General features: G+C 56.6%; 1 protein-coding gene across 1 annotated transcript in view; it reads left to right on the top strand.

Annotated features, from left to right (window-relative positions):
- The window catches only part of snapc4 (small nuclear RNA activating complex, polypeptide 4), a 53,973-nt gene that overhangs the window by 36,206 nt on the left and 2,728 nt on the right, over positions 1-15,039 (top strand). The window contains exons 18-19 of the mRNA XM_072432864.1: positions 1,231-2,425; positions 2,758-2,979. Coding sequence (XP_072288965.1) covers positions 1,231-2,425; positions 2,758-2,979 — 1,417 coding nt within the window. The remainder of the gene's footprint in view (positions 1-1,230; positions 2,426-2,757; positions 2,980-15,039) is intronic.

Genomic DNA, 15,039 nt, shown 5'->3' on the forward strand with positions numbered 1-15,039 from the left:
CACATGTAGGACGCTGTGTTGACATGACGAGTCCCGCTGCTGTCTCAGATCACGAGTCTGAAAGTGGGAGGAGCCACAGGTAAAGTTAGCGTCACAGATTCAGACTTCCGAGGTCAATAGCTCCTAAACGCAAAAGTCTTTGCAGATCATTCACTGCCAAAATATTCATATTTACACTGCAGTGACACAACCTCGTTTTTAACAATCAGATGAGTATTTTGGGCGCAGCCAATTACACTGATCCGAATGTGCAGCCGGAGCCGAGACGAGTGCTTAGGGACCGTCATTAAATATGCAGCTGGAGGGGTGACGAGACGTGTACTTAGGAACCATCATCAAGTAGCAAAACGAAAACTGGAATGGAATGTCAAATAGAGCGGTACAATTTGAATAACACATAAAATACACCATGATGGACATTTTTTGTGAGCGTAATGACAATTAATATGTAAATGAGACTTCTGCAAATGATCATCTGATGATGATGATGATGATGTGGAAGAAAGTTGTAAATAAGGCCATCTGACTTTGTGTTAATTAATTTCTTCAACAACTAAGTTTTCTGTTTTATAAAAAAAAAAAAAAGTTTAAAGTTAATTTTTTAAGAGTTTTTTTTTTTTTAAATAGAATGTTTACAAATACATTTTAAATAAATAATCGCGTTATATCAATGGAAAATATTGATTGTTAGTCACTTTTGTGTTTTGCTATGCAGTTATAAAATTGCTATACAAATTTGAAAAAATTAACGGACTGTTTAGCAGCACCGCTATACAAGTGAAAATCCTTAATCTGAGCCCTGCAATGCCATGTAAACGCCAAGAACCCAGTGACCCACTGCCATGTTAATGCTAATAACCCGGTGACCCACGGTCATGTAAACGCCAAGAACCCAGTGACCCACTGCCATGTTAATGCTAATAACCCGGTGACCCACGGTCATGTAAACGCCAAGAACCCGGTGACCCACTGCCATGTAAACGCCAAGAACCCGGTGACCCACTGCCATGTAAACGCCAAGAACCCGGTGACCCACTGCCATGTAAACGCCAAGAACCCGGTGACCCACTGCCATGTTAATGCTAATAACCCGGTGACCCACTGCCATGTTAATGCTAGTAACCCAGGCCTTCATGAAGATCGTGAGGCAGAATAATGGCATGTTCTGGTGGTGGGTTAGTACCAGCACCAAAGCACTAACTGACGCTCTGCTGTTGCTTGTGTCCTCAGGTCTCCAGGGACGAGTCCCACAGAGACGTTGCTGAGCTACAAACTCCAGGCGGCGATGGTTCCATGGGTCGGACATGTGATCCTGAGAGAGCCGAGCCTCCTGAACCAACCAGAACTGCACGCACAACCGTCCGGCACCCAACCGTCCGGCACCCAACTCTTTAGTTTCTTGCTGCACGTGTTCAGAGTGGACGTGGAGGGCTGTAAACGCGTCATCCTGGAACGCAAAGTCTGCCACAAGCTGAGGCTGGAGCACAAGAGCAAGACCGTGGCAGAGGTTCTGAAGAGGAAACGGAGCAAGCAACAGGAGGTCCTTCCATGTTCTGCTTCTTCTCCTCCTCAGCACAGACTGGTTGCTCCTCCTCAGCACAGACTGGTTGCTCCTCCTCAGCACTTCACCCTTCCCCAGAGCCTACATATCCGCCTGCCTCCTCCTTCCACAGAGAACGGCGCTCCTCAGAATGTTCAGATGTCTGTGCCTTTACCTCCAAACTCTTCATCTCCTCAGACTCTCTTCACTGCAGCTCCTCTAGTTTGGACTCAACAACCACGTGCTCCTCCTTCTCCTCAACTAAACGTCTCTGCGTCTTCGTCCTCTGAAATTGTACGTGTTCCTGCTCCAGGTCCTTCACAAAGTGTGGAAGGTGTTTCTGTGGCTCCGTTATCATCTGAAAAACACATTCCCCCCAGTCTCCTCGTCACAGCTGCTCCTCAGAACGTTCAGATGTTTTTCTCTTCGTCTCCTCAGACTCAATTCTCTGCGGTTCCTCCTGTTTGGACTCAGGCTTCTTCTGCCCCTGAAACGTCCCATGTTTCTGCTCCAGTTCTTTCACAAACTGTTGGACCTGCGATACTGCCGTTGCCTCCGAGCCAAACGTCTTCTCCTTCTCCGGCCGTGTTCTCCGTGGTGGCCTCGTCCTCATCGCTGCAGAGCCTCACGGCCACTTCTGCCCCTGGAGCTGTGGTTTCTAAATGCACGACCTCGACACCAAACGTCCGATCTCTCCGTGCGCTCTCTCCGTCCGGTCGTCTTCCTCTTCCTCCCTCCACAAAACCAAACGTGTGTCTGGTTCTGGTCTCATCCGAGGAGCAGAAGGTCCACGTGGTCAAAGTTTACCCTGCGTCTTCAGGGCCCAAAGCACAGCAGGTCCTCCAGAAGAGGACGGAGAGCTCCAGTTCAGCCGCAGACACAAAGGTAAGGTTCTGTTTGCATGAGAAGGTCACAGCATCACAGAAGAAGACTTGACTTTATCACAGAGACAAAAGAAAACTCCTTCAACTCCATAATAAAAGTCCTAAAGGACAATCTGACTTTTCTGAGTCCATATGATGAGGTCAGTCCAGTCGGTTTAGTGTGAGAGCCTTTTCCTGCTGCTAAGAGCTTGCGCCAAAGATACCCGCCGATTGTGTCCATGGCAACTAATCATGAGGAAAATAAAAATGTATGAAACGAAATGCGCTCGTGTCAGAAGCTTGTCTGGTCCTGAGCGTCACTAGAACCTTCCTCACGCTCCTTTTGTTCCTCAGGTTCTGTCTCTCTCAGACTCTGATCAGCTCGTCGTTCTCTCTGACCACGACTACGCTCCGCCGGCTTCATCCAATCAGAACGCTCCACCTGCACCCTCCACCAATCGGATGAAAGCAGAGAAGCGTAGCAGGTCAGAGGAGGAGGAAGAGGAGGAGGTGTCTGCAGACGGAAAGAGGAGGAGGAAACCTACCATGAAGGCTCTGGCTATGCGCCGCGACAAGGTGAACGATGAAGAAGTTTAACTCTTTAAAGGGCGTCACAACAGGGACGGGAAGTGGCATCACAACAGGGACAGGAAGTGGCATCACAACAGGGACGGGAAGTGGCGTCACAACAGGGATGGTAAGTGGCATCACAACTGGGACAGGAAGTGGCATCACAACAGGGACAAGAAGTGGCATCACAACAGGGACAGGAAGTGGCATCACAACAGGGACAGGAAGTGGCATCACAACAGGGACGGGAAGTGGCGTCACAACAGGGATGGTAAGTGGCATCACAACTGGGACAGGAAGTGGCGTCACAACAGGGACGGTAAGTGGCATCACAACTGGGACAGGAAGTGGCATCACAACAGGGACAGGAAGTGGCATCACAACAGGGACAGGAAGTGGCATCACAACAGGGACAGGAAGTGGCATCACAACTGGGACAGGAAGTGGCATCACAACAGGGACGGGAAGTGGCATCACAACAGGGACGGGAAGTGGCGTCACAACAGGGACGGGAAGTGGCGTCACAACCGGGACGGGAAGTGGCATCACAACAGGGACAGGAAGTGGCATCACAACAGGGACGGAAAGTGGCATCACAGGCGTCACAACAGGGACGGGAAGTGGCGTCACAACAGGGACGGGAAGTGGCGTCACAACAGGGACGGGAAGTGGCGTCACAACAGGGACGGGAAGTGGCATCACAACAGGGACGGGAAGTGGCATCACAGGCGTCACAACAGGGACGGGAAGTGGCGTCACAACAGGGACGGGAAGTGGCGTCACAACAGGGACGGGAAGTGGCATCACAACAGGGACGGGAAGTGGCGTCACAACAGGGACAGGAAGTGGCATCACAACTGGGACAGGAAGTGGCATCACAACAGGGACAGGAAGTGGCATCACAACAGGGACGGGAAGTGGCATCACAGGCGTCACAACAGGGACGGGAAGTGGCATCACAACAGGGACAGGAAGTGGCATCACAACAGGGACAGGAAGTGGCATCACAACAGGGACAGGAAGTGGCGTCACAACAGGGACGGGAAGTGGCGTCACAACAGGGACGGGAAGTGGCATCACAACAGGGACAGGAAGTGGCATCACAACAGGGACGGGAAGTGGCATCACAACAGGGACGGGAAGTGGCATCACAACAGGGACGGGAAGTGGCGTCACAACAGGGACGGGAAGTGGCGTCACAACAGGGACGGGAAGTGGCATCACAACAGGGACAGGAAGTGGCATCACAACAGGGACGGAAAGTGGCATCACAGGCGTCACAACAGGGACGGGAAGTGGCGTCACAACAGGGACGGGAAGTGGCGTCACAACAGGGACGGGAAGTGGCATCACAGGCGTCACAACAGGGACGGGAAGTGGCATCACAACAGGGACGGGAAGTGGCATCACAACTGGGACAGGAAGTGGCATCACAACAGGGACAGGAAGTGGCATCACAACAGGGACGGGAAGTGGCATCACAGGCGTCACAACAGGGACAGGAAGTGGCATCACAACAGGGACAGGAAGTGGCATCACAACAGGGACGGGAAGTGGCGTCACAACAGGGACGGTAAGTGGCATCACAACTGGGACAGGAAGCGGCATCACAACAGGGACGGGAAGTGGCATCACAACTGGGACGGGAAGTGGCGTCACAACAGGGACGGGAAGTGGCGTCACAACAGGGACGGGAAGTGGCGTCACAACAGGGACGGGAAGTGGCGTCACAACAGGGACAGGAAGTGGCAACACAACTGGGACAGGAAGTGGCATCACAACAGGGACGGTAAGTGGCATCACAGGCGTCACAACAGGGACGGGAAGTGGCGTCACAACAGGGACGGGAAGTGGCGTCACAACAGGGACGGGAAGTGGCATCACAACTGGGACGGGAAGTGGCATCACAACAGGGACGGGAAGTGGCATCACAGGCGTCACAACAGGGACGGGAAGTGGCGTCACAACAGGGACGGGAAGTGGCATCACAACTGGGACAGGAAGTGGCATCACAACAGGGACGGGAAGTGGCATCACAGGCGTCACAACAGGGACGGGAAGTGGCATCACAGGCGTCACAACAGGGACGGGAAGTGGCATCACAACAGGGACGGGAAGTGGCGTCACAACAGGGACGGGAAGTGGCATCACAACTGGGACAGGAAGTGGCATCACAACAGGGACAGGAAGTGGCATCACAACAAGGACGGGAAGTGGCATCACAGGCGTCACAACAGGGACAGGAAGTGGCATCACAACAGGGACGGGAAGTGGCATCACAACAGGGACGGGAAGTGGCATCACAACAGGGACGGGAAGTCGCGTCACAACAGGGACAGGAAGTGGCATCACAACAGGGACAGGAAGTGGCGTCACAACAGGGACGGGAAGTGGCGTCACAACAGGGACGGGAAGTGGCATCACAACAGGGACAGGAAGTGGCATCACAACAGGGACGGAAAGTGGCATCACAGGCGTCACAACAGGGACGGGAAGTGGCGTCACAACAGGGACGGGAAGTGGCATCACAACAGGGACGGGAAGTGGCATCACAGGCGTCACAACAGGGACGGGAAGTGGCGTCACAACAGGGACGGGAAGTGGCGTCACAACAGGGACGGGAAGTGGCGTCACAACAGGGACGGGAAGTGGCATCACAATAGGGACGGGAAGTGGCATCACAACAGGGACGGGAAGTGGCATCACAACTGGGACGGGAAGTGGCATCACAACAGGGACGGGAAGTGGCATCACAGGCGTCACAACAGGGACGGGAAGTGGCGTCACAACAGGGACGGGAAGTGGCGTCACAACAGGGACGGGAAGTGGCGTCACAACAGGGACGGGAAGTGGCGTCACAACAGGGACGGGAAGTGGCGTCACAACAGGGACGGGAAGTGGCATCACAACAGGGACGGGAAGTGGCATCACAACAGGGACGGGAAGTGGCATCACAGGCGTCACAACAGGGACGGGAAGTGGTGTCACAACAGGGACGGGAAGTGGCGTCACAACAGGGACGGGAAGTGGCATCACAGGCGTCACAACAGGGACGGGAAGTGGCATCACAACAGGGACAGGAAGTGGCATCACAACTGGGACAGGAAGTGGCATCACAACAGGGACAGGAAATGGCATCACAACAGGGACGGGAAGTGGCATCACAGGCGTCACAACAGGGACAGGAAGTGGCATCACAACAGGGACGGGAAGTGGCGTCACAACAGGGACGGTAAGTGGCATCACAACAGGGACAGGAAGTGGCATCACAACTGGGACAGGAAGTGGCATCACAACAGGGACGGGAAGTGGCGTCACAACAGGGACGGGAAGTGGCATCACAACAGGGACAGGAAGTGGCAACACAACTGGGACAGGAAGTGGCATCACAACAGGGACGGGAAGTGGCATCACAGGCGTCACAACAGGGACGGGAAGTGGCGTCACAACAGGGACGGGAAGTGGCATCACAACAGGGACGGGAAGTGGCATCACAACAGGGACGGGAAGTGGCATCACAACAGGGACGGGAAGTGGCATCACAACTGGGACGGGAAGTGGCATCACAACAGGGACGGGAAGTGGCATCACAGGCGTCACAACAGGGACGGGAAGTGGTGTCACAACAGGGACGGGAAGTGGCATCACAACTGGGACAGGAAGTGGCATCACAACAGGGACGGGAAGTGGCATCACAGGCGTCACAACAGGGACGGGAAGTGGCGTCACAACAGGGACGGGAAGTGGCATCACAGGCGTCACAACAGGGACGGGAAGTGGCATCACAACAGGGACGGGAAGTGGCGTCACAACAGGGACGGGAAGTGGCATCACAACTGGGACAGGAAGTGGCATCACAACAGGGACAGGAAGTGGCATCACAACAAGGACGGGAAGTGGCATCACAGGCGTCACAACAGGGACAGGAAGTGGCATCACAACAGGGACGGGAAGTGGCATCACAACTGGGACAGGAAGTGGCATCACAACAGGGACAGGAAGTGGCATCACAACAGGGACGGGAAGTGGCATCACAACAGGGACGGGAAGTGGCGTCACAACAGGGACAGGAAGTGGCGTCACAACAGGGACGGGAAGTGGCGTCACAACAGGGACGGGAAGTGGCAGGAAGTGGCATCACAACAGGGACGGGAAGTGCCATCACAGGCGGGAAGTGGCGTCACAACAGGGATGGGAAGTGGCGTCACAACAGGGACGGGAAGTGGCGTCACAACAGGGACGGGAAGTGGCATCACAACAGGGACGGGAAGTGGCATCACAACAGGGACGGGAAGTGGCATCACAACTGGGACGGGAAGTGGCATCACAACAGGGACGGGAAGTGGCATCACAGGCGTCACAACAGGGACGGGAAGTGGCGTCACAACAGGGACGGGAAGTGGCATCACAACTGGGACAGGAAGTGGCATCACAACAACAGGGACGGGAAGTGGCATCACAGGCGTCACAACAGGGACGGGAAGTGGCGTCACAACAGGGACGGGAAGTGGCATCACAGGCGTCACAACAGGGACGGGAAGTGGCATCACAACAGGGACGGGAAGTGGCGTCACAACAGGGACGGGAAGTGGCATCACAACTGGGACAGGAAGTGGCATCACAACAGGGACAGGAAGTGGCATCACAACAGGGACGGGAAGTGGTATCACAGGCGTCACAACAGGGACAGGAAGTGGCATCACAACAGGGACGGGAAGTGGCATCACAACAGGGACAGGAAGTGGCATCACAACAGGGACAGGAAGTGGCATCACAACAGGGACGGGAAGTGGCATCACAACAGGGACGGGAAGTGGCGTCACAACAGGGACAGGAAGTGGCATCACAACAGGGACGGGAAGTGGCGTCACAACAGGGACGGGAAGTGGCATCACAACAGGGACGGGAAGTGGCGTCACAACAGGGACGGGAAGTGGCAGGAAGTGGCATCACAACAGGGACGGGAAGTGCCATCACAGGCGGGAAGTGGCGTCACAACAGGGATGGGAAGTGGCGTCACAACAGGGACGGGAAGTGGCGTCACAACAGGGACGGGAAGTGGCATCACAACAGGGACGGGAAGTGGCATCACAGGCGTCACAACAGGGACGGGAAGTGGGGTCACAACAGGGACGGGAAGTGGCGTCACAACGGACGGGAAGTGGCGTCACAACAGGGACGGGAAGTGGCGTCACAACAGGGACGGGAAGTGGCGTCACAACAGGGACGGGAAGTGGCATCACAACAGGGACAGGAAGTGGCATCACAACAGGGACGGGAAGTGGCATCACAGGCGTCACAACAGGGACGGGAAGTGGCGTCACAACAGGGACGGGAAGTGGCGTCACAACAGGGACGGGAAGTGGCATCACAGGCGTCACAACAGGAACGGGAAGTGGCATCACAACAGGGACGGGAAGTGGCGTCACAACAGGGACGGGAAGTGGCATCACAACTGGGACAGGAAGTGGCATCACAACAGGGACAGGAAGTGGCATCACAACAGGGACGGGAAGTGGCATCACAGGCGTCACAACAGGGACAGGAAGTGGCATCACAACAGGGACAGGAAGTGGCATCACAACAGGGACAGGAAGTGGCATCACAACAGGGACGGGAAGTGGCGTCACAACAGGGACGGTAAGTGGCATCACAACTGGGACAGGAAGTGGCATCACAACAGGGACGGGAAGTGGCATCACAACAGGGACAGGAAGTGGCATCACAACTGGGACGGGAAGTGGCATCACAACAGGGACGGGAAGTGGCGTCACAACAGGGACGGGAAGTGGCGTCACAACAGGGACGGGAAGTGGCATCACAACAGGGACGGGAAGTGGCATCACAGGCGTCACAACAGGGACGGGAAGTGGCGTCACAACATGGACGGGAAGTGGCGTCACAACAGGGACGGGAAGTGGCGTCACAACAGGGACGGGAAGTGGCATCACAACAGGGACGGGAAGTGGCATCACAACTGGGACGGGAAGTGGCATCACAGGCGTCACAACAGGGACGGGAAGTGGCGTCACAACAGGGACGGGAAGTGGCATCACAACTGGGACAGGAAGTGGCATCACAACAGGGACGGGAAGTGGCATCACAGGCGTCACAACAGGGACGGGAAGTGGCATCACAGGCGTCACAACAGGGACGGGAAGTGGCATCACAACAGGGACGGGAAGTGGCGTCACAACAGGGACGGGAAGTGGCATCACAACTGGGACAGGAAGTGGCATCACAACAGGGACAGGAAGTGGCATCACAACAAGGACGGGAAGTGGCATCACAGGCGTCACAACAGGGACAGGAAGTGGCATCACAACAGGGACGGGAAGTGGCATCACAACTGGGACAGGAAGTGGCATCACAACAGGGACAGGAAGTGGCATCACAACAGGGACGGGAAGTGGCATCACAACAGGGACGGGAAGTGGCATCACAACAGGGACGGGAAGTGGCGTCACAACAGGGACGGGAAGTGGCGTCACAACAGGGACGGGAAGTGGCGTCACAACAGGGACGGGAAGTGGCATCACAACAGGGACGGGAAGTGGCATCACAGGCGTCACAACAGGGACGGGAAGTGGCGTCACAACAGGGACGGGAAGTGGCGTCACAACAGGGACGGGAAGTGGCATCACAGGCGTCACAACAGGGACGGGAAGTGGCATCACAACAGGGACGGGAAGTGGCGTCACAACAGGGACAGGAAGTGGCATCACAACTGGGACAGGAAGTGGCATCACAACAGGGACAGGAAGTGGCATCACAACAGGGACGGGAAGTGGCATCACAGGCGTCACAACAGGGACGGGAAGTGGCATCACAACAGGGACAGGAAGTGGCATCACAACAGGGACAGGAAGTGGCATCACAACAGGGACAGGAAGTGGCGTCACAACAGGGACGGGAAGTGGCGTCACAACAGGGACGGGAAGTGGCATCACAACAGGGACAGGAAGTGGCATCACAACAGGGACGGGAAGTGGCATCACAACAGGGACGGGAAGTGGCGTCACAACAGGGACGGGAAGTGGCGTCACAACAGGGACGGGAAGTGGCGTCACAACAGGGACGGGAAGTGGCATCACAACAGGGACAGGAAGTGGCATCACAACAGGGACGGAAAGTGGCATCACAGGCGTCACAACAGGGACGGGAAGTGGCGTCACAACAGGGACGGGAAGTGGCGTCACAACAGGGACGGGAAGTGGCATCACAGGCGTCACAACAGGGACGGGAAGTGGCATCACAACAGGGACGGGAAGTGGCGTCACAACAGGGACGGGAAGTGGCATCACAACTGGGACAGGAAGTGGCATCACAACAGGGACAGGAAGTGGCATCACAACAGGGACGGGAAGTGGCATCACAGGCGTCACAACAGGGACAGGAAGTGGCATCACAACAGGGACAGGAAGTGGCATCACAACAGGGACGGGAAGTGGCATCACAACAGGGACGGGAAGTGGCGTCACAACAGGGACGGTAAGTGGCATCACAACTGGGACAGGAAGCGGCATCACAACAGGGACGGGAAGTGGCATCACAACTGGGACGGGAAGTGGCGTCACAACAGGGACGGGAAGTGGCGTCACAACAGGGACGGGAAGTGGCGTCACAACAGGGACGGGAAGTGGCGTCACAACAGGGACAGGAAGTGGCAACACAACTGGGACAGGAAGTGGCATCACAACAGGGACGGTAAGTGGCATCACAGGCGTCACAACAGGGACGGGAAGTGGCGTCACAACAGGGACGGGAAGTGGCGTCACAACAGGGACGGGAAGTGGCATCACAACTGGGAAGGGAAGTGGCATCACAACAGGGACGGGAAGTGGCATCACAGGCGTCACAACAGGGACGGGAAGTGGCGTCACAACAGGGACGGGAAGTGGCATCACAACTGGGACAGGAAGTGGCATCACAACAGGGACGGGAAGTGGCATCACAGGCGTCACAACAGGGACGGGAAGTGGCATCACAGGCGTCACAACAGGGACGGGAAGTGGCATCACAACAGGGACGGGAAGTGGCGTCACAACAGGGACGGGAAGTGGCATCACAACTGGGACAGGAAGTGGCATCACAACAGGGACAGGAAGTGGCATCACAACAAGGACGGGAAGTGGCATCACAGGCGTCACAACAGGGACAGGAAGTGGCATCACAACAGGGACGGGAAGTGGCATCACAACAGGGACGGGAAGTGGCATCACAACAGGGACGGGAAGTCGCGTCACAACAGGGACAGGAAGTGGCATCACAACAGGGACAGGAAGTGGCGTCACAACAGGGACGGGAAGTGGCGTCACAACAGGGACGGGAAGTGGCATCACAACAGGGACAGGAAGTGGCATCACAACAGGGACGGAAAGTGGCATCACAGGCGTCACAACAGGGACGGGAAGTGGCGTCACAACAGGGACGGGAAGTGGCATCACAACAGGGACGGGAAGTGGCATCACAGGCGTCACAACAGGGACGGGAAGTGGCGTCACAACAGGGACGGGAAGTGGCGTCACAACAGGGACGGGAAGTGGCGTCACAACAGGGACGGGAAGTGGCATCACAATAGGGACGGGAAGTGGCATCACAACAGGGACGGGAAGTGGCATCACAACTGGGACGGGAAGTGGCATCACAACAGGGACGGGAAGTGGCATCACAGGCGTCACAACAGGGACGGGAAGTGGCGTCACAACAGGGACGGGAAGTGGCGTCACAACAGGGACGGGAAGTGGCGTCACAACAGGGACGGGAAGTGGCGTCACAACAGGGACGGGAAGTGGCGTCACAACAGGGACGGGAAGTGGCGTCACAACAGGGACGGGAAGTGGCATCACAACAGGGACGGGAAGTGGCATCACAACAGGGACGGGAAGTGGCATCACAGGCGTCACAACAGGGACGGGAAGTGGTGTCACAACAGGGACGGGAAGTGGCGTCACAACAGGGACGGGAAGTGGCATCACAGGCGTCACAACAGGGACGGGAAGTGGCATCACAACAGGGACAGGAAGTGGCATCACAACTGGGACAGGAAGTGGCATCACAACAGGGACAGGAAATGGCATCACAACAGGGACGGGAAGTGGCATCACAGGCGTCACAACAGGGACAGGAAGTGGCATCACAACAGGGACGGGAAGTGGCGTCACAACAGGGACGGTAAGTGGCATCACAACAGGGACAGGAAGTGGCATCACAACTGGGACAGGAAGTGGCATCACAACAGGGACGGGAAGTGGCGTCACAACAGGGACGGGAAGTGGCATCACAACAGGGACAGGAAGTGGCAACACAACTGGGACAGGAAGTGGCATCACAACAGGGACGGGAAGTGGCATCACAGGCGTCACAACAGGGACGGGAAGTGGCGTCACAACAGGGACGGGAAGTGGCATCACAACAGGGACGGGAAGTGGCATCACAACAGGGACGGGAAGTGGCATCACAACAGGGACGGGAAGTGGCATCACAACTGGGACGGGAAGTGGCATCACAACAGGGACGGGAAGTGGCATCACAGGCGTCACAACAGGGACGGGAAGTGGTGTCACAACAGGGACGGGAAGTGGCATCACAACTGGGACAGGAAGTGGCATCACAACAGGGACGGGAAGTGGCATCACAGGCGTCACAACAGGGACGGGAAGTGGCGTCACAACAGGGACGGGAAGTGGCATCACAGGCGTCACAACAGGGACGGGAAGTGGCATCACAACAGGGACGGGAAGTGGCGTCACAACAGGGACGGGAAGTGGCATCACAACTGGGACAGGAAGTGGCATCACAACAGGGACAGGAAGTGGCATCACAACAAGGACGGGAAGTGGCATCACAACAGGGACAGGAAGTGGCATCACAACAGGGACGGGAAGTGGCATCACAACTGGGACAGGAAGTGGCATCACAACAGGGACAGGAAGTGGCATCACAACAGGGACGGGAAGTGGCATCACAACAGGGACGGGAAGTGGCGTCACAACAGGGACAGGAAGTGGCGTCACAACAGGGACGGGAAGTGGCGTCACAACAGGGACGGGAAGTGGCAGGAAGTGGCATCACAACAGGGACGGGAAGTGCCATCACAGGCGGGAAGTGGCGTCACAACAGGGATGGGAAGTGGCGTCACAACAGGGACGGGAAGTGGCGTCACAACAGGGACGGGAAGTGGCATCACAACAGGGACGGGAAGTGGCATCACAACAGGGACGGGAAGTGGCATCACAACTGGGACGGGAAGTGGCATCACAACAGGGACGGGAAGTGGCATCACAGGCGTCACAACAGGGACGGGAAGTGGCGTCACAACAGGGACGGGAAGTGGCATCACAACTGGGACAGGAAGTGGCATCACAACAACAGGGACGGGAAGTGGCATCACAGGCGTCACAACAGGGACGGGAAGTGGCGTCACAACAGGGACGGGAAGTGGCATCACAGGCGTCACAACAGGGACGGGAAGTGGCATCACAACAGGGACGGGAAGTGGCGTCACAACAGGGACGGGAAGTGGCATCACAACTGGGACAGGAAGTGGCATCACAACAGGGACAGGAAGTGGCATCACAACAGGGACGGGAAGTGGTATCACAGGCGTCACAACAGGGACAGGAAGTGGCATCACAACAGGGACGGGAAGTGGCATCACAACAGGGACAGGAAGTGGCATCACAACAGGGACAGGAAGTGGCATCACAACAGGGACGGGAAGTGGCATCACAACAGGGACGGGAAGTGGCGTCACAACAGGGACAGGAAGTGGCATCACAACAGGGACGGGAAGTGGCGTCACAACAGGGACGGGAAGTGGCATCACAACAGGGACGGGAAGTGGCGTCACAACAGGGACGGGAAGTGGCAGGAAGTGGCATCACAACAGGGACGGGAAGTGCCATCACAGGCGGGAAGTGGCGTCACAACAGGGATGGGAAGTGGCGTCACAACAGGGACGGGAAGTGGCGTCACAACAGGGACGGGAAGTGGCATCACAACAGGGACGGGAAGTGGCATCACAGGCGTCACAACAGGGACGGGAAGTGGGGTCACAACAGGGACGGGAAGTGGCGTCACAACGGACGGGAAGTGGCGTCACAACAGGGACGGGAAGTGGCGTCACAACAGGGACGGGAAGTGGCGTCACAACAGGGACGGGAAGTGGCATCACAACAGGGACAGGAAGTGGCATCACAACAGGGACGGGAAGTGGCATCACAGGCGTCACAACAGGGACGGGAAGTGGCGTCACAACAGGGACGGGAAGTGGCGTCACAACAGGGACGGGAAGTGGCATCACAGGCGTCACAACAGGAACGGGAAGTGGCATCACAACAGGGACGGGAAGTGGCGTCACAACAGGGACGGGAAGTGGCATCACAACTGGGACAGGAAGTGGCATCACAACAGGGACAGGAAGTGGCATCACAACAGGGACGGGAAGTGGCATCACAGGCGTCACAACAGGGACAGGAAGTGGCATCACAACAGGGACAGGAAGTGGCATCACAACAGGGACAGGAAGTGGCATCACAACAGGGACGGGAAGTGGCGTCACAACAGGGACGGTAAGTGGCATCACAACTGGGACAGGAAGTGGCATCACAACAGGGACGGGAAGTGGCATCACAACAGGGACAGGAAGTGGCATCACAACTGGGACGGGAAGTGGCATCACAACAGGGACGGGAAGTGGCGTCACAACAGGGACGGGAAGTGGCGTCACAACAGGGACGGGAAGTGGCATCACAACAGGGACGGGAAGTGGCATCACAGGCGTCACAACAGGGACGGGAAGTGGCGTCACAACATGGACGGGAAGTGGCGTCACAACAGGGACGGGAAGTGGCGTCACAACAGGGACGGGAAGTGGCATCACAACAGGGACGGGAAGTGGCATCACAACTGGGACGGGAAGTGGCATCACAGGCGTCACAACAGGGACGGGAAGTGGCGTCACAACAGGGACGGGAAGTGGCATCACAACTGGGACAGGAAGTGGCATCACAACAGGGACGGGAAGTGGCATCACAGGCGTCACAACAGGGACGGGAAGTGGCA

This window comes from Eucyclogobius newberryi, unplaced genomic scaffold (genome assembly GCF_026437365.1).
Source record: "Eucyclogobius newberryi isolate DKJ021-1_F unplaced genomic scaffold, fEucNew1.0.hap1 SCAF_6, whole genome shotgun sequence".
In the NCBI taxonomy this organism is placed as follows: Eukaryota; Metazoa; Chordata; class Actinopteri; order Gobiiformes; family Gobiidae; genus Eucyclogobius; species Eucyclogobius newberryi.